Source organism: Sus scrofa, chromosome 1, assembly GCF_054392235.1.
Source record: "Sus scrofa isolate SSC_HxYL_T2T_F1_AM1 chromosome 1, Sscrofa_HxYL_maternal_Yorkshire_Landrace_v2.0, whole genome shotgun sequence".
Classification (NCBI taxonomy): Eukaryota; Metazoa; Chordata; class Mammalia; order Artiodactyla; family Suidae; genus Sus; species Sus scrofa.
This window is the reverse complement of record NC_139383.1, coordinates 34,656,205-34,683,291: the sequence shown is the minus strand read 5'-3', so window position 1 is coordinate 34,683,291 and position 27,087 is coordinate 34,656,205. Positions and strand designations below refer to the sequence as shown.

The 27,087-nt window shown below is 37.5% G+C and overlaps 1 protein-coding gene across 5 annotated transcripts; it reads left to right on the top strand.

Moving 5' to 3' along the window:
• The first annotated feature begins 1,304 nt into the window (after positions 1-1,304).
• LOC110260185 (uncharacterized) lies at positions 1,305-26,842 on the top strand. Of its 5 annotated transcripts, XR_014803788.1 has the most exons (6): positions 1,342-1,575; positions 13,307-13,526; positions 15,519-15,587; positions 23,765-23,984; positions 24,513-24,636; positions 25,343-26,065. XR_014803788.1 is itself a non-coding variant. In XM_084956651.1 (4 exons), exons 2-4 carry the CDS (start codon positions 13,448-13,450, stop codon positions 25,495-25,497), a joined length of 303 nt encoding a protein of 100 aa, XP_084812777.1. In that variant the 5' UTR covers positions 1,342-1,575; positions 13,307-13,447; the 3' UTR covers positions 25,498-26,842. The 5 variants fall into 5 exon arrangements, 2 of the variants coding, with proteins under 2 accessions (XP_084812786.1, XP_084812777.1); XR_014803784.1 differs by lacking the exon at positions 13,307-13,526 and having other exon boundaries at positions 1,305-1,575; XR_014803785.1 differs by lacking the exons at positions 24,513-24,636; positions 25,343-26,065 and having other exon boundaries at positions 23,765-24,253.
• The last annotated feature ends 245 nt before the right edge of the window (positions 26,843-27,087 follow it).

Sequence of the window (27,087 nt, the reverse complement as noted above, 5' to 3'; positions counted from 1 at the left end):
AGGCATGTGTGCACCTTTTAATCAAACTGTGGTTGAGTAGATGGAGGTGTTTTTGCTTCCAAGAAACTGCCAATGAACAACTCAACTTGCCTCTGTCTGCTGTGAGTGCGTATACAATTCCCAGTGAGTACCTGGTTGGATATATTCATTCTTATATCTACCTGTCCCTCTTTCTAGTCCAGGCAAAAACTGATAACTGTTTTGACTTCTTTTTTGTTAGACATGGTGTTTTTTACTCATAATATTTCACTTAGCTAACAACGTCTCCATATGGTTATAATTATCATTTTACAAAGGAAAGAAACTGAAAGATATTTAGGGAGGTAATTAGCTCTCAAGATTATGCTGTAAATAAATAGCGAAACCAATAAATTAGCTATGGTTATTTAACCCCAAATTGCACAATTCATTCAACAGAATATCTGAGTATTTAATATATGTCAAGTGGAGAGCTAGGTGTTGTGAATGCAATGATCCATAAAACAGAGAAGGCACTTGTCCAGTGGGAATGCAAATTCTACTGAAGGAAAGAGATGCAAGCACAGAAATAGGTTAAGCAGTTAAGATTTGTAAAAAAATCAATGAAGAAAACACATAAGAAACCCAACAGGGAAGAAAGGTGTCTCTGAGTAGGGACTAGTTAAGCTAAATCTTTAGGATGGGACAGAGAAAAAATATAGGGAAAAACACAGCCTCCTAGGTTTGCACACAAGCCAATATAGAGGATGGATTGCATGTGGTTTGAGGAAGAGTGGTAAAGTCATATAGGTAACACATTTTGGGGCATAAAACTTGGCAACATCCATCCACATTTTAAGTACATTTTAAATTTGCTTGGATGCAGCACTTTTCTTGTAGACTCAAAAATATTCTTGCATATTGACACAAGCTGCTCAAAAATCAAGTAAATCTTTCTCTTTCTTTAGGGAAAGGAGGATATTGTTGTTGCTGGTTTTTTCTTTTCTTTTTGTGTCCTCTGGGCTGTAAGTTATAATGCCGCATTTTGGATTTTTCTCTACTCTGCAGGCAGTCACTGATAGAGATCTTTCCTGGAATAGTAATAGGAAAATAATGTACAACAAAACTGACACACCACATGCTGGGCTGTATTGCAGGTGCAATCATAACTTTTAATAAAAAAAGTTTATTTTGGTAAAATAGTATCTTTCTAGCTGCCCTAACAGATACCAGTGAAAAATGCCCTCAGTGGACAGGATGGTGGCGGAAAGCCATCCCAGATCTCCGGGGGCATGACCCTGGGGCGGAACATTCACTAGCACGTAGTAGCGAGACTGTGGCCCTACCAGTAAAACCTGCTTTATAGGACTGCACCAGACTAGATTTTTATTTGTGCTTTTGTTTTCGTTCACATCTCTTCTGAGTTTGTTTCTCAGGTCTGGAAGCAGCAGGCAAGTAATTTTGGCAGAATCTTTCTCAATGAATTTCTAGTTGTTTTATTGTTTATTTAGAGTGCAGGGGCGAGTAATAATGAAGAAACTGGCACCAATAGTTAAGATTCAGCAAATTTCCTCTAGCAGCTCTGCCAGCTCTCCACCTTCTACGCAGAATGGAAAGGTAAGCCAATTATCTCGGTAGTTTAGGCAAAAAATAAACATAAAGAGAGGATGATTAAGTGCTTCCTCTGCCTCCTGCTTGTGTCATCGAGGTAACAACCCAATGTTCAGTTTTAATCTGGTTATGGAAACCTGAACATCTCCTGGCTCAAGATGACTTGTATTGCAAGAGTAGACTCTATCCAGCTCAGTAGGCTGTGACTTTGTGTGGCGTAAAGAATATATGAGGTTAACTAGGGCATGTAGATAGACATGATCTAATTCCTGATTCAAAATTTATAACCTATTGCCCTGTTTCTTTGTTTCTGTATGCTCTTAAATCTCCAGCATAATTTGGTATCAATAGTAAAACTTTAACTTCTATTGAAACTTCTCCAGGTTCAGATCATGTTAGCATTTAGAGTAAACCGTGACATGTATTTACATGAATGTTTATCTCCTTCCTCTTTCTCTTCCTCTCTTCCCTTCCTCCTTCCTGCTACATTTACTTAGTGTATATAATATCCCAGGTACTGTGCTACATGTTAGAGAAACAAAGTCAAATAATAATCTATACTCTAATAAACTCAGACTATAGTTGTTGGGGAGACAGACTAGTAAATTAATAATTATAATGGACTGCGGATGAATATTCGGATAGAAATATACATTGGAATCTGCTAGAAAATAATACAGGATAACATTATAGTACCCTAATACATTTGTTACAGGCTTCAAGTCCCCTTCAAGGAGATTAAACCCCAAAGCCTCTGGCCATGTCTCACTGTAATGCCCTTCCCCTACCTTGACCAGCCTGGGCTGCTCACTCCCTGCTAGAGAAGGAATGTCCCATTCCTCACCCCACCTCTATATAACCTGTTCCCCATGCAAATGAGGTATCCTGTCCAAGACCAATCAGAAGACCAAATTGGTCTCCACTCAGGTCCACATTGTGGGGTATAAAGACTATTGCAGAGTGAGTTGGGGCCTCTTTTTAACATGTGCACATGTGAGTCCCCTCTCCCTCTCTGAAAATGTACTTTCGCTTTAATACATTTGTAAAAATGTCTGCTGTTCCAATGCTTTGCTACAGTGAGACAGGGACTGAGGAAATTCACTGTATCACATTCACACACACAAAGAAAATACAGAGAAACAAGCAAAAAAACTAGTAGTCAACAACAAAGCTACCCAGAAAGGAAAATGCAAAATATCAACCCAGATGCATAATAATATGACATAGCTGTTTTTAATTTTATAGAAAATAAAACTGATCTATAATTATTGGTAGTCTAGGAAAGTAGATTGAATAAACTAATTTAAATAAAAAAGAGGTTAAATTCCTTTTTATCTTTCATTGAATTATAAACTCCTTTATAGTATGGGTCATATTTATTCTTTGAATTGTCTGCTTTTCACATAACTCATGATTAATTAAAAGGTTTGGAGGAAAGAAGTAAATACCACAACTTTAAAAAGCAATGATCTTTTTTTGTGGAATATATTTATGAAACATATTACATACTTCTCTATATTAGAAAGGACAACAGTGAATGTGACATTATTTCTTTGAGAATTCAGAGTCACTGTCATGAGCAGTAATTACTTGAATCAACTTTAGGTGTATATGCAGATAGAAATATAGAATGTAGGGACAAATGGATATCAATGTCAAGAGGTATATCACTTTTTTTTTTCTTGCAAAGATGCCTAGATTGCTGAATGCCTGCTTCTAGTTTATTTTCATTGATTTTTTTTTTTTTCATTCTCACGTGTGTGGAAGAAAACCAATGTATTACTTGGCCCCAAGAGGAATGTAATATGATTATTCTTTCCCAGTGTAAATCATGGAATAAAAGTAGAGTCCACTCTCAAATAATTTCCTTAACTTCCAGAAAATTCTTCATTCTCATTGCCAATTGATTTCTTAATAGGACACAAATCATAATATCTCTTTTCCCCAACCTGTCAGTATTAACATAGAAACTTCAATATATTTTTCTATATATTTACTGAACAAGTATTCATGGAGCACCTGCTATGTATCAGACACTGTTCTAGGAGTTCAAGATGTATCAGGGAACAAAACAAAATTGTTAACTTCATGGAGTTTATAATCTGATATTTTTAACAGAAGTGTCGCTGTTTTAAGAATTCATGTTAGTGTAATCGGGACAAGAATACCTATTCATTTAAAATTTTATAACATTTTAGAGTTGACAATGCTCTTTTAGAGAAGATAATTTCATTCAGATTTTACAGATCAGATAGGTAGCTAGGTATTATTACTTTTTTTGCAATTGTATAGATGCAAAACTTGGGGTGTAACAAATTATTTTTCAAGGTCATATAGGTATGAATAGCTGAGTTGCTTGAATGCAGAGCAATTAAATATTCCAAAACTACTTTTTAATTTATAAAATATTTTTATATTCACTATTTAGTTTGTTCTTCACAATGCTGTATGTGGTACTTACTGACCCCTCTCTAATTTTCATACCTGATGGTGTGAAATTTCATACCTGACCTCTCCAAGGTCAACTAGCTAATAATGGGGGAATTGGGAATCAACCATGTTCACTGAAAAAGTCATCTCTGTATGCTAAACAAATATTTTCTTTAATCTCTCTATATTCTTTTTGGCAGAGTCTTAAAAATTCATGATAACTACGATAGAAAATTTTGAATGCTTTATGAATTAATATCCCATGAAATTAAATTTTCTTATAACATCACATATTCTGAATAACACTGAGGTATATCATTTGAATAATGAGGTGACAGTGGCAGGCAGCAAAATAACAACTACACTCCACATTCTGTTTTTCAGAGGATATTCTACAATTTCCTTAGGCGAAAGTATCATTCAGACAAGGCTTTTTAAAAAATTACATTGTAGGTGCCAAAATAAGGTTAAAACAACCAGAAAAACAAAACAGAATTCTAGCTACCTATCCATTAACACACACCTGGTAAACATAGAGCTAGAAATGTACATTATTTTTGATGGATGGGATTTCCAATAGTGGACGTTTTAAAATAAAAATCAGCAGGATTGGTATATGCTAAAGCTGTTAAGGTATCCTTTTTCTTCTTAACCTCAGCAGTTTGAGATTATTACTGTTTGGCAAGCACGAGTAAATTGGACCCCAATTTCACCACCTCTGTAGAAGTATTCTAGGAGACTATGTTTATAAATGAGTCCTAAAATGCCAAATAATTTTCCTGCAGCTTCATTGTTTGATGACTCACTTTCCATGGACACACTCAGTCCTTAGGTTTGTGTCCCGCTGACAAATGAGAATGCTGCTGGTTAAGTGGCACATAAAAAGCTTCTGCCTCTTTGTTAATAGGAAACACACTATATATCTGGTTTCTATAGAACCAATTGTTACCCTTCCTGTATACACCTGAATGTTGCCCTGGATATTGTTGTAGTTTCCTGTGCCAGTAGATACCTCTTGCCCGAATCTGTTGAGAGGACCCTCAAAATGACAACCCCTCCAATACTGCTGTGCCCTCAAGGCTCCTATGATGAACAGGACTCAGATTGTCCTTCTCCATGAATGGCCTTATCAACCTGGGACACTGTAGCTACTTTATGTTTTGTTGTTCAAGGCTATCCCAATAGTATCTAGGGTAAAGGAAGACAGGAAATAATAATCACATATTAGGCACTAGTGTCTCTCAGGGACTTTGAAGTATACGTGCCACATGTTATCTTACTCAATTTTCACACCAGAAAACTCCTTCTATAAATCACATGTTGTCCCCATTTTATAGATGAGAACGCTGGGATTCAAGAAGGGAAAATAGCTTGTCCAAAATGAATAGCAGAGGTAGGATTGCTACAGATTTTCTCCTAAATGAATGTTCTTTCTGTTTACTATTTTGTTTACTGGGCTTAATTTGTCCTTAGACCAAATGAAAGTGAAAGAATTTCTCTTCCGACAGGCAAACTAGCAAAGTAAATGCATTTTTCTTTGATCTGGAAATCTCTTATTTTTCGTGGCTCTGTTTTTTTTCTTTTTTTTTGGGGGGGGGTTCATTTTCTGCTGGTAAAAAATGGAACATATTTGAGGCAGAAGTAAATTTGATTAAGGTGAAGTTTTGTAAGTTGATTGAGAGTAAGACTGCCTGACTGGGTTTGCTCACTCTTTACTAAAAACCCTATAATAATCAATGGAATCTACTTGGTTGAGATATCTGTATGTGACAATAGGTTAGAAAGATTCTTTTACTTGAGACTTCATGAAGTTGACCAAAATAATTTGAGTGGCTAACTGGACTCCTGAATGGGAACTACATTCATCATCTGGATAGGTAATCTGAGTTTGCTAGGGCAGCCTTAGAAAGAACTTGTATATTTAATCCTTCTAGGTTCTTTGCTTCCTTTGATTTTTGGTGGGATTTCTCCAGCTATATGACCTGGAATTCAATTTTTTTCCCTCCAAATCCTTACTAGTAAGATTTTGGTCCTTGGATGTACAAACAGCCAAAGGTCACTTTAAGTAGAATGTTCATCAGTAGATTTTTATGGAAACTTGTATCCTTTTAATATGCTCATTGCTTGATTTACTCACTGGCTTTTTTTGCCTTTGTTATCTATTCGTTTTTCTTATTTAGGTAGGAGTTTCTTTCTTTTTTTTTCCCCTCTTAATTTGTTTGTTTTATTCTTGGTTAATGTAATAAGAAAGTTAACTCCAACTGGCTTAAAAATTAAAAGTGGTTAATCCACTCACATAACTGAGAATTTTAGAGGTAGTTTGGGCTTCAGGTTCTGTTCAGTGAGGAATCCAGCCCTATTTTTCTGTTATTCTCTTGGCTCTGGTCTCCCGCAGCTTCAGCTTTGCCCTCAGTCTGTCTTGCCTTATGGTTATAAAATGGCTGCCAGCAGTTTCTGGAGTGACCTGTTTCTTAATTCAGGTTTGCAGAAAAGAAAACATTGCTTCCCAAACTGCTGAAGTTATAAATTTTTCTTTGAGTAAATCAACCATGGATGCCCAGGAGGCATGAGTTTAACCTGATTTATCTTAAGGCTTATCCCTGAGGGAGGCCAATTGTACAATGAATGCATGGTTTCTAGACAATGGAGAATGACAAATACTTGTTAGGTGGTAGTCAAATCTAAATTCACCTTTATACTTTTTATTGTTTGTTTTTTCCACCAATAGTGGAGCAAGAAAGAGAAAGGTTACTGGAATCTTTTAGATGAGAAAGTCACATTCTTAGTGGTAACCACAATGAAAATAGATTTTCTCATCCATCTAAGTACCAAGACACAGTATTGTCAACTGCTTTCAGCAGTAGTCAGTATGGTTTAACCCTGTGGTTCCCAAAGCATGGCCTGGGGGCCAGTAGCGTCAGCATCTCTGGGGAAACTTTAGAAAGCCAAATGTTTAAATCAAAACTCTGGGAGTGGGGCGAATCTGAGTTTTAGCAAACACTGTATTGATTCTGATCATGTTAGAGTTTGAGAACCACTGGTCTGGTCTAATAATTCCTTCAACTGTCGGTAACCTGTGGTTTCCATGTGTACTTGATAGGATCATTTACTTTCATGTAATTGCTATTTGAGACTGGGGTGTACCAGACAATTGAGCCCCAGATAAATTATGTTCTTGTTATATTCCGGTATATACCAATAAAATTTTGAATTTAACCAACACTGTACAATCAGTCCTGTTATAATGATTGTTTTTTCAAAAATATGAATTTTTTCCAATGTGACTAATAGAAAAGATTGAAAGAAATTCAGCATAACAAAAATTTTGCATTTGTTTATTCACTGTTTCATATGCCAGAAAAATTAGGTGAATGCAGGAAACCGTACGCTGCTAAGTTGGGCCTTGTAGGAGTGCAAAATATTCATACCTTACAAGGACAATCTATAGTTCAACTTTCATCCACATCTGTTGTTTCACTTCCTATTGACTCAGAAAACCTTCCTTCCATATTTCATAATGACTCACAAACTGCAACCCTTCCACATAAAAACTTGAGGTCTTTTTCAAAGTAAAATGACATATTTGTTATAGTATTTGTGTATGTGTTATCCATCTGACAAGTGGAAAACTATGCTCTCATTTTCATTATTTTTTTAACTTTTTCTTTTTTTTTTTAATGTTCCACTGACCAATATTTGGAGTATTATGCTCCAATGTCCATGGTTTTAATTGCATTCTTTTGCATAGTGTGGCGATTTTTAAAAACATGTATGTTCCATTAAAGTAGAACTGAGTGTGATTTGATCATAATTCAGCAACTTAAACCTATTATAACCCTTATTTCAGGGCAAACTTTTTTTTTTTTGCTTTTTAGGGCCATACCTGTGGTAAATGGAGGTTCCCAGGCTAGGGGTCCAATTGGAGCTATAGCTGCCGGCCTACACCACAGCCATAGCAACACAGGTCCAAGTTGCATCTGAGACCTACACCACAGCTCACCGCACTGCCGGATCCTTAACCCAGTGAGCTAGGTCAGGGATCAAACCCACAACCTCATGGTTACTAGTTGGATTAGTTTCTGCTGTGCCACAGTGGGAACTCCACTTTTTGCTTTATAACATAATTATTTTGTTTCCTTGTTAGCAAGCACAAAAACCCTGAATTTAAAGAGGACTTTAAATCCATCAGGAAGCGATAGCCTTTAAAATATTTACTGGTTTATCCATTGATGTATTTTTTTTGACTCTAACATTGCAGGTTTTAGAAACAAAATATATTAGCCCACACTTGTGATAGAACATGATAGAGGATAATATGAGAAAAAGAATGTAAATATATGTATAGCTGGGTCACTTTACTGTACAGCAGTAATTGACAGAACATTGTCAACTATAATTTAAAAATTAAAAAATTAAAAATAAAACATATTACCCCATACCAGAAAACATTTCAAGAAAAAAAATGCATTTCTCCTTAATTTCTTCTTTTTGCTAACAAATTATTGTAATATACAAAAACTTGAAGATGCCCAAATGTTCTCATTTTGTTTTTTTGAGGATAATTTGAAAATGCTCATATTATTATTATTATTATTATTTTTGAAGTTCCTGGGTCAAGGATCAAACCCAAGTCACAGCAGTGACCTGAGTCACAATAATGACAATGTCAGATCCTTAATTTGCTGACCCACCAGCAAACTCCTACCCTTCTCGTCTTGAAGTAGAGATTTATTGGTAGGAGCCAAAACATCACATTAGGAAGATTTAATAACAAAAGCTGCTTGTTATTATTGTCATTATTATTGAATATATATTTCTTTGTCCCATTTATCCTTCTCCAAAATATTTTTATTCTTATATTTTTAATCAATTTTTCTTAAAATGCTTGGTAGTTATCATCATCCCTCATTGTAAGGAGGAGGGATGGCTTTAGTAATTAGCTGAGTACATGTTAAGTGAAGTGAAAACAATTGGCTTACAAGATGTTATACAGAATTGACTCTTTGAACGTACTTCTTTTTCACTATATTCCCCACCCCACATTATCCCCTTATCCAGTGATAAAGTGCTCAGAGAGTAAGATTTCTGGAGTCATGAAAGCTCAGTGAAGACATAATAGCACCTGATGACCCTTTAAAGCATTTAGCAATCAGAGGTAAATTGTCTAAAATACATTTACCCTGATCAAAAATACAGTGACACTGCTAAGTTTTATCTTTGTAATTATTCATGGCTAATTATTTTGTTGTTTGCCTACCCTGTACATTTTCTACCTTGGTGTTAATTCTGTCTCAGATTACAATCTGTCTTGACCTAGACTCTGTTTCCTAAATTGCTCTGTGCAATTAAATGCTTTATGATTATGATAAAAAGCATCATTATAACTGTTAGACTAGAGGTCTACATACAAAGCTGTATCCCATGGAGAGCAGCTTTTGTCACTGAGCAATGGCTGGGTAAGCTTCGTATAGGGGCAGGATAGACGATTTATCATTTTAAAACAATCACTTATGCATATCTCTTAAAGTAGAACACCAGACCAGTCTGTGTGTGTGTGTGTGTGTGTGTGTGTATGTGTGTGTAATTCACTTCTCAATCTATAACAAAGGCAATAGCAATTAAATTGAGTTACAAAAATGATCAATTAATAAATTTGTTAATGGGGGAACTTTGAACGGCTTTGTTGATGCCCTATGTTTTGATCTCTTAAATCTATTTCTCTCACTAGTGACTCACAGTAAGTGGTGAGGCATTTACATGTATAATTTAAAACATCAGACTTTATACTTTGTACAATGAAAAAGTCCCAGGCCACAGTCTCAATTAAGTTCCAGTAGCATTTGTTTAGTGTCTGCTAAATCATTGGATTAAGTCATAGGATCCTACAGAAGAAATAAGATACTCTTCAGAATTAAAGGATTTGCAAAGATCCTCACGTTAAAAAAAAAAAAAAAAAAGAACACAGTTGCACAAATCAGTTCAATGGGCCAGTCAGTTTCTAGACATCCAAATTTGTGACTCCTTTAAATAGTCTATAAAAACCCCTGGAGAAATATGAATAGATATTAACTTTTTTATTTTTAAAATATTTTTTCCTTCACTAAATTGGCAGTCTTTTACTTGTCACCAATATCAACTGGACTTAAAATAAAAAAGGGGGAGTTCCCATCATGACGTAGTGGTTAACGAATCCGACTAGGAACCATGAGGTTGCTGGTTCGGTCCCCGCCCTTGCTCAGTGGGTTAATGATCCGGCGTTGCCGTGAGCTGTGGTGTAGGTTGCAGACGCGGCTCGGATCCTATGTTGCTGTGGCTCTGGCATAGGCCGGTGGCTACAGCTCCGATTCGACCCCTAGCCTGGGAACCTCCATATGCCGTGGGAGCGGCCCAAAGAAATAGCAAAAAGACAAAAAAAAAAAAATAATAAAAATAAAATAAAATAAAATAAAAAGGGGGAAAAAAAATCCAGAAACAGCCGTCAATCATGCACATGAACTTTTGGCATTGTGCAATGAAGTACTCCTAAACCCTTGATGAATAAACAAACATCTTGAATGGCAAATGGATTTTCAGGGGACCTATAAATGGACAAACATTTCTCAAATTTTAAAGTCAATTTCCAAATTCTAAGTATTCTTTCAAAATGTATAAAAACCTTGACTTCAACAGACAGTTGTTTTTTTTTAATTAAAAAAGAAAATCCTAAAGTTTGAAAATAAAAGTTTATATTTTAGAGACTTGGTGAGGAAATAACCCACTAGTGGCAGCTTTTAGAAATATAAAACGCCAGATCTGTAGATAACATGGGCCATTACCTACATATCCCTTGTTAAACTTAATGCCATCTAGAGCTCAAGTCATTGTACTGAGTCCCTCATTTGTATATATGTGTTTATCGTGAGTAAACTTTATTTCAAAGATCAGTGCTCCTGAGTTAGTCAGGGAAAGGTCAAAACTTTTAAATAAGTCATACGTATGTCAACTAAAAGCCTTAGGACTAGTAGTACTTCTCATTAGAGTCTTTCAATTACAAGAGGAAGAGAGGGAGAGAGAGAGACCACAGAGGAAACATTTTTTTACAATAGTTTGATTTAGTGAATGTTGGATTAGTAAACCATTGACTGAATATAAAAACATTGCAAATACATATTTTTCGTGTTTGTTTTTGTGTTGCCTGCTACCCTGACAACTAAAGAGAAAATAATGTATTTGTGGGAGTAGGTATTCCTTGTGTCTCTGAGTTTCTAGGGCTGAAATAATTGGCAGCATGAATCTGAAATGCAGACACAGAAAGTCACACTTGGTTTGATGCCTTTTTTTGCTTTTCATGTTTTTATTTTGGTGCATTTTTTTTCTAATATCAAATATTACCTTGGTGCTAAAAAACCAAAAGGGGAAAATACAGGCAGAAAAATGAGAAAAATCAGCTCATTAATTCTCTCCCATGTCAAATTGGACTCATGCGATTGGTGCATTAGGTTTTGTAGTGTCATTTCATTCCTTTCTCTGTAGACATCAATACTAGGAAATGAAAAGCAAAATTCTAAAGTATGAGGGAAAGCACCAATTATTTATGTATGCACATAGTTTACGAGGGTTTCTAACTATTGATCTTCAGTAAATGACTAGGCTGCAGCAGATTAAAATGTGTAGGTGGCTGGGCTGCATTTTTACATTTATTGTAATTAATGGCTAATGCAGGAAGGAAAAGACAAATCATTCTTATTATTTTTCCCAATTGCCTGCAAAAGTAGGAAAGACAGGATTGCTTTCTATCCACTTGAAATAGACATTTAAACTACAGTGAATTCAAAAATCCTTGGGCATTTTTCTTCAAGTTTCCTTCAGTGAAAATTGATAGGAATCAAAAATTTATATTTTAAAAAAAATGGCAGGGCCATTGCTCCCAGCAGAGTTATATGAATGATTTGCTAGGTCAAGCAATCTGTCAACTATTTTCCTCTAGATCAGAGGATTAGTATATCAGGTCAGATTCTTATCCTGTATAACATTGAGGAAAGTTATTTTTGGAATCTGACAGAGTGTATGATTTGACACTCCTAAAGGAGATATCTAAGACTTTACTTCCAAAAACTGAGGGGATATTATAGTAAAATATAATTCCTATGCTGAAGTACAGCTGTAAAAACTAAAATCCAGTTTGAATACATTCAGACTGAGTCTTTAATGCTGTCTCCATTAAATAAAGAGATTGCAAATTAAAAGTACTCAAAAATTGCAGTTGACATTCAGAAACTCATTAGCTTCATTCTTTTCCAAAATCACCATAACAATTAGACTAAACTTTAATTGGCCAAAATTGTTCATCATTTAAACACTGATTTTTAAGAGACTATTTTTTTTCTGCCTTGGACTTAAATATTTTAGAAGTTTAAAGCCATTCCTCTACCAGTTCCTGAAATGATCAAGCACATTTGCATTTGCATTTTGCCCTTCCAGGGAAGATATTCATTTTCTTGAACTCTCTTATGCTTGGTCAGATGTCTGTGAGCATCCTAGGCCAAACAGCTACAGATTGCATGCCAGTATATATTTCTCAAAGAAGAAATGGAAAAATTTGTACATGGGGATCCAATTTATATTTTAAAATCTTAGAATTTTTTTTGTCAATTTTTAACTCTTTGTCACATAATTATATTTTAAGCTCAATTTAACTTCTTCAGTTTAAGATATTTTTTGCTTATTAGAACACTGACCACATTTAAAATACCTACAACTTAAAACATTCAAACTTATATTCCTTTCTTCATATGTTCAGTCAATTAGCTATTTGTTTATTCAGCAACTTTAGTGCTAACACTGTGCTAGAAACAGAGAGGAAAGACATGTGTTCCATAATCTAAAAATGCTTATAAAAGCCAGGTAAACAGACAAGTGGATTTAAATGTTAAGAGAGCAAAGGCAGTAGGATATGCAGGTATGGTTCTTATCATCTGGGAGAAGAGAGGAGAAAGAGAAGCCTTATGGGGGCAGATGATGCATGACCTGAATGTTCAAAGGTGTTTTTGTAGAAGGCCAATGGGTAAAGGTGCTCTCCCTCCAAACAGGGAATTAGAGGAAAACCAGAGGAAAAACACAGGCTGGGAAATGGTAGGGTGAATTCAGGAAACAACTAACTCAGCCTGGCTAAAGCAGAATGAGAAACAAGGCGTAAGAGTGAGTTCCATTTAATGGATGACACCAAGACAGAGAGTATGGATTTCAAATAGCAAAATACGGGTTAGGGGAAGAGTCAGCAAAGTTAAGCAAGAAAAATAATATGATACATATTTTTTTTTTCTTTTAGGGAGAATGCACCAGACACTAGAAGAAACAGAGATAAAATATTTCAGAATCTAGCTTTTCTTCTGGCTAACAAGGTCCCCACTATGGTGGAACAAAAACAGAAGTATGAAAGAGAGGGAGAGAAGTTGCTTTCCTTCATGGAATGACAAGGGTGGACTATAGAATTCTGAGAATATGGAGACCCAAGCACATTCTTAACTCGCATCTTTCATCTATGCTTGGTAAATATGTGGGTAAATACACGGTTATAGTCAATTAGTTTCTGGAAACGTCATGTGATGAGAACCAAAACTATAAACTCTATATTTGTAGAGATAATTTATATGACAACAACAACAAAAAGAACAGGAGTGGATAAATCGGACTCTTATTTTGCAAAGTTCTTGCATTTAATTTAAAACGTTCTCTAAGTAGATTATGGTAAATTAATAATGCATGTTGTAATCTCATAAACATCCGCTAAAAATAATGCAAAGATGTACATTTAAAAAGCCAGCAGAGGAATTCAAAGGAAGAAATAAAGTTAATCTAAAAGAAAGCAAGCAAGAAAAGACAGGAACAAACAGATGAGAGAAACAGAAAACGTCTTTTAATAGGAGGAACTAATTTATTTATAACTAACAATTTGTGAGATGAGATGGCAAATTCTGATAATCCACAAGGGAGCAGCTGGTATAGGACGTTAGAAAACTGCAACACATATATGAAACAATATTTTCTGACATTGACCAACAGATAAGCAGAGCACTGTTATTCGTTAACAAATTAATTAATCCCTACCTGTCAGAGGCAAAAAAAGGCACATGACAATGACTTCTTTTCAAAAACATGTGAGAAAGAAAGTAATGAAACAAGAAAAGTTCCCAAGCCAGGGATCAAACCTGCTCCACAGCAGTAACCAGAGCCATAGCAGTGGAAATGCCAGATCCTTAACCAGCTGAGCCACCAGGGAACTCCAAAAAATGCTAAAAGAATTTTATATCCAACAAAATATTTTGCAAAAAAGGCAAATACTCTAAGTTATTTATTTATTTAGATGATTATTTATTTAAAAATTTCGAGGTATAATTGACTTATATTAGTTTCAGGTGCACGATGTGATAATTCAATATTTGCATATGTTACAAAATGATCAGCACAATAAGTCTAGTTAACATCTATCACCACACATAGTTATAAATTTTTTGTTACTGTAATGAGAACTTTTAAGATTTCATCTCTCAGTATCCTTTCAAATATGCAATACAGTATTACTAACTGTAGTCACCACACTGTGCATTACACCCCCAGGACTTATTTATTTTATAAATAGCAGTTTGTACATTTTGATCCTCTTCACTCATTTCACACAACCTCCCCTCCCCAGTTTCTGGCATCCACCAATCTGTTCTCTATATTTATGAGCTCAATTTTGTCTTTTTTTCCATATAAAAGTGAGACCATATGGTATTTGTCTTTTTCTGACTTATTTCACTTATCATAAGGTCCTTATACATTGTTGCAACTGGCAAGATTTCATTCTTTTTTACGGCTGAATAATATTCCATGGAATGTATATACCATGTTTTCTTTATTAATGCACTAATGGACAATTAGGTTTATTTCCATATCTTGGCTTTTGTGAAGAATGTTGCAATGAACATAAAGGTGCACAAACAAGTTCGTGTTTTTGTTTTCTTTGAATTAATACCCAGAAGTGGAATTGCTAGATGATATAGTAGTTCTATTTTTAAATTTTTGAGGAATATCCAAATTGTTCTCCATAGTGCCTAAACCAATTTATATTTCCACCAATAGTGTACAAGGATTTCCCTTTCCCTGCAACCTTGCTAACACTTGTTATTTCCTATTTTTTTTCTTTTGATATCAGCCATTCTAACAGGTGCAAAGGGATATCTCATTGTGGTTTTGATTTGCATTTCTTTGATGATTAGTGATGTTGAACATTTTTTCATGTACCTATTGGCAATGTGTACGTCTTCTTTGAAAAAAAAAGTATATTCAGATAGTCTGCCCATTCTTTAATCTGATTGTGTTTTGCTATTGAATTAAATGAGTTCTTTACATATTTTGGATATTAACTCCTTAACAGATATATGATTTGCAATTATTTTCTCCCATTCAGTAGGTCACCTTTTCATTTTGTTGAGGAGGCTTTTTAGTGTGATGTAGTCCCAACTGTTTATTTTCTCTTTTGTTGCAAACTTTTTTAGAGAAACAAAAGCTGGAAGAATTGGCAGTGGATTTTAACTGTAAGAAATATCAAAGTTCTCAAGCTGAAGGTAAGTGATCCCAGGTGGAGACCTATGTGTATGCAAAGGAATAAAAAATTCTAGAAATGGTAAATTATCAGTAAATATAAAATATTTTTTTCTCAACAAAAAAAAACCCCCCAAAAAACAAACAACAAAAAAAAGGAACTCCCGTCGTGGCGCAGTGGTTAACGAATCCGACTAGAAACCATGAGGTTGCGGGCTCCATCCCTGCCCTTGCTCAGTGGGTTAATGATCCGGCATTGCCATGAGCTGTGGTGTAGGTTGCAGACGCGGCTCGGATCCCACATTGCTGTGGCTCTGGCGTAGGTCGGCAGCTACAGCTCTGATTTGACCCCTAGCCTGGGAACCTCCAGATGCCGCGGGAGCGGCCCAAGAAATGGCAAAAATACAAAAAAAAAGCCAAAAAAAAAAAAAAATAGGTACAAGTGTTACTTTAATGATGATGGTAAAATAATTAAAGTAAGTGAATATGGGGAAGTGAATGAATAAATAAAGATAACTGAAGGCTACTCTTTTTTTTTTTTTTTAATTATTTTCCCACTGTACAGCAAGGGGGTCAGGTCATCCTTAGATGTATACATTGCAGTTACAGTTTTTTCCCCCACCCTTTCTTCTGTTGCGACATGAGTATCTAGACATAGTTCTCAATGCTATTCAGCAGGATCTCCTTATAAATCTATTCTAGGTTGTGTCTGATAAGCCCAAGCTCCCGATCCCTCCCACTCCCTCCCCCTCCCATCAGGCAACCACAAGTCTCTTCTCCAAGTCCATGATTTTCTTTTCTGAGGAGATGTTCATTTGTGCTGGATATTAGATTCCAGTTATAAGTGATATCATATGGTATTTGTCTTTGTCTTTCTGGCTCATTTCACTCAGTATGAGATTCTCTAGTTCCATCCATGTTGCTGCAAATGGCATGATGTCATCCTTTTTTATGGCTGAGTAGTATTCCATTGTGTATATATACCACTTCTTCCGAATCCAATCATCTGTCGATGGACATTTGGGTTGTTTGCATGTCCTGGCTATTGTGAATAGGGCTGCAATGAACATGCGGGTGCATGTGTCTCTTTTAAGGAGAGCTTTGTCCGGATAGATGCCCAAGAGTGGGATTGCAGGGTCATATGGAAGTTCTATGTATAGATTTCTAAGGTATCTCCAAACTGTTCTCCATAGTGGCTGTACCAGTTTACATTCCCAACAACAGTGCAGGAGGGTTCCCTTTTCTCCACAGCCCCTCCAGCACTTGTTATTTGTGGATTTATTAATGATGGCCATTCTGACTGGTGTGAGGTGGTATCTCATGGTAGTTTTGATTTGCATTTCTCTTATAATCAGCGATGTTGAGCATTTTTTCATGTGTTTGTTGGCCATCTGTATATCTTCCTTGGAGAAATGTCTATTCAGGTCTTTTGCCCATTTTTCCATTGATTGATTGGCTTTTTTGCTGTTGAGTTGTATAAGTTGCTTGTATATTCTAGAGATTAAGCCCTTGTCGGTTGCATCATTTGAAACTATTTTCTCCCATTCTGTAAGTTGTCTTTTTGTTTTCTTTTTGGTTTCCTTTGCTGTGCAAAAGCTTTTCAGTTTGATGAGGTCCCATGGGTTTATTTTTGCTCTAATTTCTATTGCTTTGGGAGACTGCCCTGAGAAAATATTCATGATGTTGATGTCAGAGAGTGTTTTGCCTATGTTTTCTTCTAGGAGTTTGATGGTGTCCTGTCGTATATTTAAGTCTTTCAGCCATTTGGAGTTTATTTTTGTGCATGGTGTGAGGGTGTGTTCTAGTTTCATTGCTTTGCATACAGCTGTCCAGGTTTCCCAGCAATGCTTGCTGAATAGACTTTCCTTTTCCCATTTGATGTTCCTGCCTCCCTTGTCAAAGATTAATTGACCATAGGTGTCAGGGTTTATTTCCGGATTCTCTATTCTGTTCCATTGGTCTGTCTGTCTGTTTTGATACCAGTACCACACTGTTTTGATGACTGTGGCTTTGTAGTATTTCTTGAAGTCTGGGAGAGTTATGCCTCCTGCTTGGTTTTTGTTTCTCAGGATTGCTTTGGCGATTCTGGGTCTTTTGTGGTTCCATATAAATGTTTGGATTTTTTGTTCTAGTTCTGTGAACAATGTCATGGGTAATTTGATAGGGATTGCATTGAATCTGTAGATTGCTTTGGGTAGGATGGCCATTTTCACAATATTGATTTTTCCAATCCAGGAACATGGAATATCTTTCCATTTCTTTACATCTTCTTTGATTTCTTTGATTAAAGTTTTATAGTTCTCGGCATATAGGTCGTTTACCTCTTTGGTCAGGTGTATTCCGAGGTATTTGATTTTGTGAGGTGCAATTTTAAAAGGTATCATTTTTTTGTATTCCTTTTCTAATGTTTCATTGCTGGTATACAGAAATGCAACTGACTTCTGAATGTTAATCTTATATCCTGCCACTTTGCTGAATGTATTAATCAGTTCAAGGAGTTTTGGGGTTGAGTCCTTAGGGTTTTCTAGGTATAGTATCATATCATCTGCATACAGTGACAGTTTGATCTCTTTTCTTTGAAGTCTACTCTTAACAATAAAAGGAAGGAGAATGCAAGAAGGGTAGCTAGAGAAGGAACAAAGGTTTGCGACTTTTTTTTCCCCTGCAAAATTAAGAGAAAAAAGCATGATTTTATAATCTGAAGGAAAGCCAGACAAGTGAAGGATCAAATAAAAAGCACTAGAAGGAGTGCTTTTTCATCTATGCTGGTAGAAACTATGTGATATGCGATGTATATTGAACAATTTGTAGTCTTGTGTGCTATAGAGAACCCCAATTTTTCCCAACAAATCATAGGCTAAGAAAAAAATGGGACATACAGAATAAAGAGGATTGCAAACTCTGTGAAGATTTAAAATCCTATCTGTGGCTCATAGCTGAGGGAGGTGAAATAGGAACACATTGGATTGCCAAGCAGCATGGATGGTCCAGCTAAAACGATGAACATAACATTTTTAGTAGCGCTGCTGCATATTTGTATGTTCCTTTTTCCTCAAATGTTATCATAGCCTTGGCATAGGCATTTGACCAATGGGTTCAAACAAGGGATAACCACGCGGCACAGGATAGTCCAAAGTTTTCCAAAAGAAAAGGAAGTGAAACTATGCAAGGATGACAGACAGGATTAAGAGGGAAGGGTTGAAAAACTGGAGGTCAAAATGCACTGAAAGAGCAGTTAGAGTCAAATTACAGGAGCCCCAAACTGGGATGATGTGCAAGTGTGGCCCAGATAAGAATGGAGTTGGGGCAGGGGAGACCTGGAATTGGGACAGATGATTCAACAGAACTACCATTCCAGAGAAGCACGCTGGTGGAAAAGCACATCAATAAAATAATCAGGACTCCTTGTGTAGAAGGACGAAAAACAGAAATCAGTACCTCGTGAACCTGGAACCCTGCAGTTGTTTTAGAGAAGTCAGGTTGACTTAGAGCCTCTTTGCTATACCCTTGTGTTCTTGGGGCTGACATTTCTTGTAAGAATGTGATAGAATCAAACTTCCACCACATTAAACTATCTGAGGGTGATAAACCACCTACTATGAAGTTGGCCTTTTCTAGGTTTCCATCTTGGCACCAATTTAACACCTTAGTCCTTTCTTGCAAGGTTGTTTTTTATTTATGCCTGCGATTTCCTCTGCATTTCAGTGATAGTTGTCTTGGCACACAGTCCCAGCTGCAGACAGCTTTTATTTTTAGGTTTCCCTGTTCAGAAAGAGTAGTCTCTGTTTAGGGATTTCACTGTCATTCTAAGCTTTCCACTGAGCTACGACCCTGCAGCTTTCTTCAATTCAAGTCACTGGGGAAACCTTTTGAAATGCTGAAAAGACAAGACAACATTTTGTACAAGGGAGAAAAAGCAACCAGAAAGAGATTCCAGAACCAAGTAGATACCACAAAAAAGGACAGGAAAGTGACAGAAGCCAAAAGGACAAAAGACAGTACCTCACATCCTTAATAAGCCAGCCAGAAGCACCAAGACCAAGGGCAGTAACTTGTATCCAGAGGTTCGCAAACAGGAAAGGAAATTCTTGCTTCATAATTCCCCAAAGTACCACCCAAGGTATGGCAGGTCATAAAAATACTTTCTATTGTTAAAATCAGAAAGTTACTTCCTGGTCCACAATATTAGTGACCTGGTTAGCTTTTGAAGACTCTCCTTGAAACTCATTTAGGTATAGGTTTTCAAAAAAGTACATTATTTGAGTCCAACAACCTTATGATGAACTTATATTTTTAAAAAGGAGTAGTATAGTTACATAATATATCTAAATATTGAAATTATATTTATTTAAGCATTGCCATATATTCAAATCTCATTTCCCAATATTTAGCAGTAATGCACAAAAGATGAACAAATATCCCATAAGGTAACTGTAATCAAATGTAAGGTCACAGGAGTTCCCATGGTGGCTCTGCAGAAATGAACCCAACTAGTATCTATGAGGATGCAGGTTCGATCCCTGGCCTCACTCAGTGGGGTAAGGATCTGGTGTTGCCATGAGCTGTTGGTGTAGTTCGCAGATGAAGCTCAGATCTGGTGCAGCTGTGGCTGTTGTGTAGGCTGGCAGCCGAAGTTCTGATTCGACCTCTAGCCTGAGAACTTCCATATGCCGCACCTGCAGCCCTAAAGAAAAAAAAATTGTAAGGGTACAATTAAGGGCATGCATAATGTGCCTTTCAACACGGATGTCAGGAGCAATACATACTTCAAATGACGCCCAAATATGCCACATCTTTGTCTGTTTGAAGAGCCTGGAAGTGGTGATAGTTAGGAGAGGATGCAGAAAGCAAGGTACAGGGCAATTGCAAAGTTGCAGAAGCAAGGTCCTAGAAAGCATTGAAATTTTGTGGTTCCCAAATAAGACTGCTCTTCCCCCAGAAGATTTTAAGAATGATTTCTTTAAAATAAATGGTATTTTAATCTAAAACCCTTCGGCCACTTGGGGTGGACATGAGAAATACAGAAAGACTGCTAGTCACTTAAACGAACTCAGCTACAGCTTCTGCCTCCTGCTCACAGATTCACTCTCTGCTCTCCCCAAATGTGGTTCATTCTCAGCGGGATGGGAGGCAATGCAAGAAGCAGGGGCAGGCGAGCAGGTTGCCTGGGCTCAGAGGCCTGTCATCCTGGCTTCAGGTCCAACAAGTCTTGCCTTATCTCTACATTTCTTTGACTCTCCTAGCATTTTTCAGATGGCTTGCCTTTTTGGTCACACATTTTTTTGCTTCGACCCCTTCTATTTCCGCTGATCTTCTAGAAGCTGTTTGCTGTGGCCTCTAAAACTCTTGACTTGCTCTGACTTCTAATATTTATGTTCATCCTCTTGATTCTTTGTGTATTCTCTTCCCTGATATTTTAGAATATGTTTCTCCCCACTTTTAGGACTTCTGCCCTCCACTTTGCCTTGCTCCTACATATTTGGCTGTAATTAGTGTTGTATGAAGGAAGCTAATCAACCAATATTCGATTAAAATTCATAAAAACTTTGAAGTGAGAAAAAAAATTGCATTTTTTCCAGTATGTCCCCATAGAATCGACTGTCAACCTTTATAGTCAAAAAGAGTGGCAAACAGCAGGCTTAAGTGACAGATAACTTGTGTGATGATCACAGGTCAAGCCCTCAGCTCGAGTATGTCATAACTTTGATCAGGATAACAATAACAACAACAATAATACTTTCACCCTCGTGTTAGCATAAAGCTTAGTAAATAGCAAGTGGACGATATGTACCACTATGGTGGTGAATAAAAATGTGTAATGAGGAGTTCCCGTTGTGGCGCAGGGGTTGATGAATCCGACTAGGAACCATGAGGTTGCGGGTTCGATCCCTGCCCTTGCTCAGTGGGTTAACGATCCGGCGTTGCCGTGAGCTGTGGTGTAGGTTGCAGACGAGGCTCGGATCCCGCGTTGCTGTGGCTCTGGCATAGGCTGGAAGCTACAGCTCCGATTCAACCTCTAGCCTGGGAACCTCCATACACCGCGGGAGCGGCCCAAAGAAATAGCAAAAAGACCAAAAAAAAAAAAAAATGTGTAATGATTGTCAAGATTTAGATTGACTTTTAGAGGGGCTTTCTCTAGCAGGTTCCTGGCTCCCCAAAGTTTTTCACATCTGTGGCATTCTCTCTAAGCCAGCAGAGCTTCTCAGTATTGCTGAGCTGTTCTCTGGAATGCCCACATTTGTACCTGTAGCTTTACTGAAATACTGTCCCTCCCAACAGTCTCTGTTAACACTTTTCACCTGGCCTGACACTTCCCGTATAGTCAGATGCTATCTTTCTGTCCTGTGACACACCTGCCTGAGGAATGTCTCTCAAAGTTCCTCTGTTGACCTTAGGAATCACTTGGAAGACTCCCTCTTGAATAGACACCATCTCTGACTCACCCTTCATATTTCATCACCAAAGACCATCAGGAAACAAGGTCAATACAGAAACGGCATTCACTTTGTTTACTATTTCTATCTTTTCCTCATTGTGCGAAGCCTTCTAATCCTTAGGTCGCCCCTGTCCCTAGAGTTCTTGCTTGGCTGTCATGCAGCACTTGCCACTTGCGATTACAATTGGTTGTTTTTCAGCATGTTTCCTCTTCAAAACTCTAAGCCTTATGAAAACAAGGAAAATGAACGTACCTCCTGATTAAGGCTTCATTCTGGGTTCCCAACCCAGGGGTCGGCAGGATCACGTAGAGCTAAGAGCTCCTGATTGGGAACCAGGCTGCTTGGTTCTATTTATGACTCCACCTCTGCAATCTGTGTGGATTTAGGCAAGTAACTTCAATTACTTGTATTTCAGCTCCCTTGTTTGAAAAATAGGTATTTTAATACCAGTGTTTACCTCGTAGGGGAGATTAAATAAGTTTATATGCATAAAGCACTTAGGATAGCGTTTGGCCCAGAACAAATAGCTATTAAAGTAGGTTCTCAATAAATATTTGATGGATTAATAAATGCCACAGTAGGTCCAGCCATCAGCAATCTGCAGACACCACTCAATCAATCTGAATAGTCCAGCTGCCTTGAGAGCCTCCTGATATTTTTCACACATGTTTTTCATTTACTGCCTCTCAGGCGTTATTGTATTTGTGTCAAATCCAAGTTGTCTAAACATTTAAAAAGCAAAACAGCCCTACATAGTTTTAAAAACTGTTATAATTTGGCTCTACGGAGTTCTAAAACTTCACATACCAAGTGCTTAATTGCCTCACCGGAGGTTTTATGGTGCTGATCAAATTCACTCCCGTAATAGATAAGTGGGGATGTGTGTGGTGTGTAAGACCGATGCTAGATTTATGTTTGTGTGTGCACATGTACTTGTATGTATTTGTGTACATGTGCATTGGGAGTGGAGCTGACAATGCCAAACATGAATAGGATGCAGTTTCTGCTCTGTGGAATCTTGAAATCTAATAAAAGAGATAACCATGCAAACAACTAACTAAATCTCAAGGCCTGATCCTCTGGGAGCCCGTGAAAATCTGCATCCTGCTCAGGGAAAACATAATCTCTCTTTGTGTCTATAATTTTACCCAGGCTGGCATCTGAGTTAGAGGGTAGACTCCTAATGTTTCATGTTCTCGGTATGAACAATGCCCCATGTCTCTGTACGCAGAAATAAAGTGCTGCTATTAGCCATGTGAAAAGCACTTTTTCCCTCAAAGGAACACGAGTTTTAGCCATGAAGCTATAGAAAAAGGTAAGTCTTTTAGGAAAAGTCTTTCCTAAAAGGATTTCCTAAGGAACATTTTAAAGTATTTAAACAAACAAACAAAACAGGATGCCTGAGCAGAGTTTAAGCCTGTGTCCCTTCCATATTCTCTCATCCTGGTTCTTTTGACCTTTCGAGAATCACTTCTTTGAGTTATTTATTTCCACCCCCACTTTGTTGTAGTATTAAGAGAATTCCCAGAGGGGAGACTATAGACGTCTGTCAGCAGCAGGGTCTATTTTGGCAGGAAAACTATTCTATAAAAGAGAAAAAGAAATGGATTTTCTTTCCCTGGAGTTCAATATTTTCTTCCTCTACACCTTGGCTAAATTCCTCCATCCTATTTCCTCACAAATGTCAGGGTTGGGTTGCCCCCCTCTCAGACAGCTCTCTTCATTATGATTATCAGTGTTAATGCCATGTCATTAATCTGCAGGAGTGTAAGAAGGCCTCACACCAAATGAATGGGGAAGGTCACCATGGAAACATTTGTCTCTCTAGCTGACTCACTGCAACCCCCGTAACTGCGGAACCACATCCTGTCTGCCATCTGAATTGCACTGGGTGAAGCCAGAGATTTGGCATCGCCTATAGAACCATATTCTGTTTAAAAGCTATTTAAAATCTATGCCAAGGAAACATTCCTCAGACTCGGGGTAAAAACACCATCTGAGATGGGTTTAAGTGGGTGATGCCAGGCAATTACTCGTTAACACCTCTTAATAAACACACGCAGTAAACATTACCTGTGGTTTTCCAGCTCCCAGTTACTGCACGATGTTGTAGTTTCTGGAAGCGCCCATGTAGGAAGTGAGCAAAACACCCGCACTCTCACATTTCAGAAAGGATTCTCCTCAGGGTTAGTGTGCTCTCTTAACCTGTATCACAGTGAACTGGAGGGGAATAAAAAGGTCTTTGCTGAGGGTTTTTGGTTTGTTTGTTTTCTTTCTTTTTTTCTGATTGTTTCAATGTAAAAACTAAGCAAGATAATCCATGTAGAAAAAATTACATTTGAGAACTGCAGATTTCTCACTTAGCTTTATCATAGGAAGGCAGATTATCAGCATCTCCTAGATGGGAAATTAGGCCTAAACTGGGGACTATCAGGCTTAAATAAAATCACATGGGAACTACGGTGTACATCCCAGCCATCCCAGCACAGCTCATTGGAGCAATCTGCCTAGGTCTATGGTCAGAGCTGGCTGTAATTATCCAAACCGAGATCCAAGCAGAAGCAAGCATGGGAGTGAAAAAGGGAATAGACTGTTTCCCATGCTGTGCACAGTCACTGGATCTTTACAGAGGCAGGTAGGTCTTTATTTCTTGCTTATACTTTGGATCCCAGATGGAAGTCTTACACTTGACTGATAAAAGTAGATATTTATATAACACTTGCTTAAACACATGTGAAGCTGTACATGTATTAGCAAATTTGATTCTATAAATTTTCATATGAGGTAGGTATAGTCTTTACTTCATTTGACAGGTGAAGAAACTAAGGCATGGAAGAATTTCCCCATGGTCACATACCTCTTAAGTGTCTGAACTGAGCCATAAGCCCAAGCAGTTGGTCTTCAGCGTTCATTGACTTAATCATTAAGCCATATATTTGCCTCTTGTGGAGTCATTTATTCATTCTCTTTCTCTCCTTCCTCCCTCTCTCTGTCTCTCCCTTTCTTTCCCCTCTCTCCTCCCTCCCCACATCTCTTTCTCTCTCACCTCCTTCCTGTTACTCTCTCCCATCTGCTTCTCATCATCTCTCCCTTTATGCCCATTCCCATTGTCAAATTTTTTCTTGGAAAGTTTGGGATGTCTCAAATTGTAGATTGTAAAACTCCTCACTTTTTTTGTAGGAGAATGACGATCCCCATTCTGATTTGGATTAGATCTTTGATGAAGGTGGACAACTAAAAGTTTAAGTAGACTTAATGTCACCTGTCTCAAGGCCAAGCCTTCAGGAAGGAATGGTGTTGGAATCCATTTACTTACTTTTCACTTCCAAACATTCTTACAGGAGGAGCAAGTAATGAACCACCCCTTGAAGACTGGGCAGCTACACTAAATGGTTATAGAAAATTGGAGCAGAATTTGAGAAGGGAAGAGAAGCGTAAACTCTTCAGTGAATTGTTGGATGGGTTAGGAGGTGACAAAGCTATTGCTGCTTCATAATAAGCATGAAGAGATCTGTGTCCTTAGGGAATATGCTCAAAAAATGTGTAAATCGAGGAGTTCCTGCTGTGGCACAGTGGGTTAAGAATCCAAATGTAGCAGCTCTGGCCTCTCTGGAGGTAAGGGTTTGATCCCCAGCCTCACTGGATCCCTGGATTCTTGGGTTAAAGAGTCTGGCATTGCCACAGCTGAGGCTCTGATTCAATCCCTGGCCCAGGAACTTCCCTATGCGGTGGGTTTGGCCATTAAAAAAAAGAACGAGTAAATTGAGACTTCAAAGAGAGACAAATTGAACCATATTAAGTATAAGCCAGACAGAAGATTAAATTTTGGCTAGGGTTTGTTATTGTTGTAGTGAGATTATCCATTCTAGGGTGGTGAACGTACCTTTGGAACATAAGGAACTCACTGACTTCATGGCCTTACCTCAGAGATGTAAAGAGTATGGTTTGAAAAAAAAAATAAAACAAATGGCCAGGACTGAGGGACAGAGAGGGAGAGAGAGAGAGAAAGAGAGAGAGAGAGAAAGAGGGAGAGAAACTGAGAGATCAAGAAAATGAAAAAGAAATTAGTCAAAAGCCTATAAATGGTGAGAGATCTACATAAAAAAAAGAGACTGATTTAACAAACTGCTAAGAGGTGCATGCCATGATCTTGTATAATCATCTAACTCTTTACACTTGTAAATGTGAATGAGAGAAGACAAGCACTCCAGTAATAAAACAAAAACAAAACAAAACAAACAACAACAACAACAACAGCAAAGATGCCCAGGCCAGAGCTGCTGAGGAAATTGAAACCTGGGGGTGTCTGAGTGAGATGCTACTGCCAGGATTCAGCAGAAATTGTAGAGGAATAAGTATGGACCTTTATTTCTTTAAAAATTAGCTTACAAGGGGAAGATCTGATGTGTCAGCTCAACTGGGTAACAGCTGCCCTAAAAGCTAGTAAGAAGTTATGTCTGGGTGTGACTGGGAGGGTGTCTCTGGAAGAAAGCCTTTGCTGAATCAGTAAACTGAGTAAAGAAGATCATTCTCACCAATGTATGTGGCTATCATTCAGTCTGTTGAGAGCCTAAACAGAACAAAAAGGTGGAGGAAGGGTGAATTCCCTCTCTCTGCTTGAGCTGCGATACACATCTTCTGTGCTTCTTCTCCAGCTTTGCACTTGAACTTGCGGTTACAGCATCTCCCCCAAGGTTCTCAAGGCTTCGGACTGAATTATCCCAGTTTTCCTGCTTCTCCACTTGCAGACAGCAGATTGTATTTCTCAGCCTCTAAAAACACATAAGCCAATTCCTGTATTAAATGTATAATACCTTTCTAAATAAATACCTATATATGTCCTATTGGTTCTGTTTCTCTAACAAAGGGTCTGACCTCAGAGTAGGCACTTCTAACGTATAATACACTGGAACATTATTAAAACAAGTTTGGCTCTGAATTTCCTAGAAAATAAAACTTCTGGTATCAGTGCTAATACTTCCTTTTTTCTTTTTCCTTTTTATATTAGGATATATTACCAGAAGAAAAACTTAAAAATTAATGATCTCATAGGAAATCCTGCCAAAGTATACTTAAGACAATTTTA

Excerpts from the sequence above, each read along its gene's own strand:
- LOC110260185 (XM_084956651.1), top strand. The coding sequence starts at position 13,448 with ATGACAAGGGTGGACTATAGAATTCTGAGAATATGGAGACCCAAGCAC. Across the intron at positions 13,527-15,518 it reads GCATCTTTCATCTATGCTTG|AGAAACAAAAGCTGGAAGAA; the intron begins GTAAATATGTGG and ends AAACTTTTTTAG. Across the intron at positions 15,588-25,342 it reads TCAAAGTTCTCAAGCTGAAG|GAGGAGCAAGTAATGAACCA; the intron begins GTAAGTGATCCC and ends ACATTCTTACAG.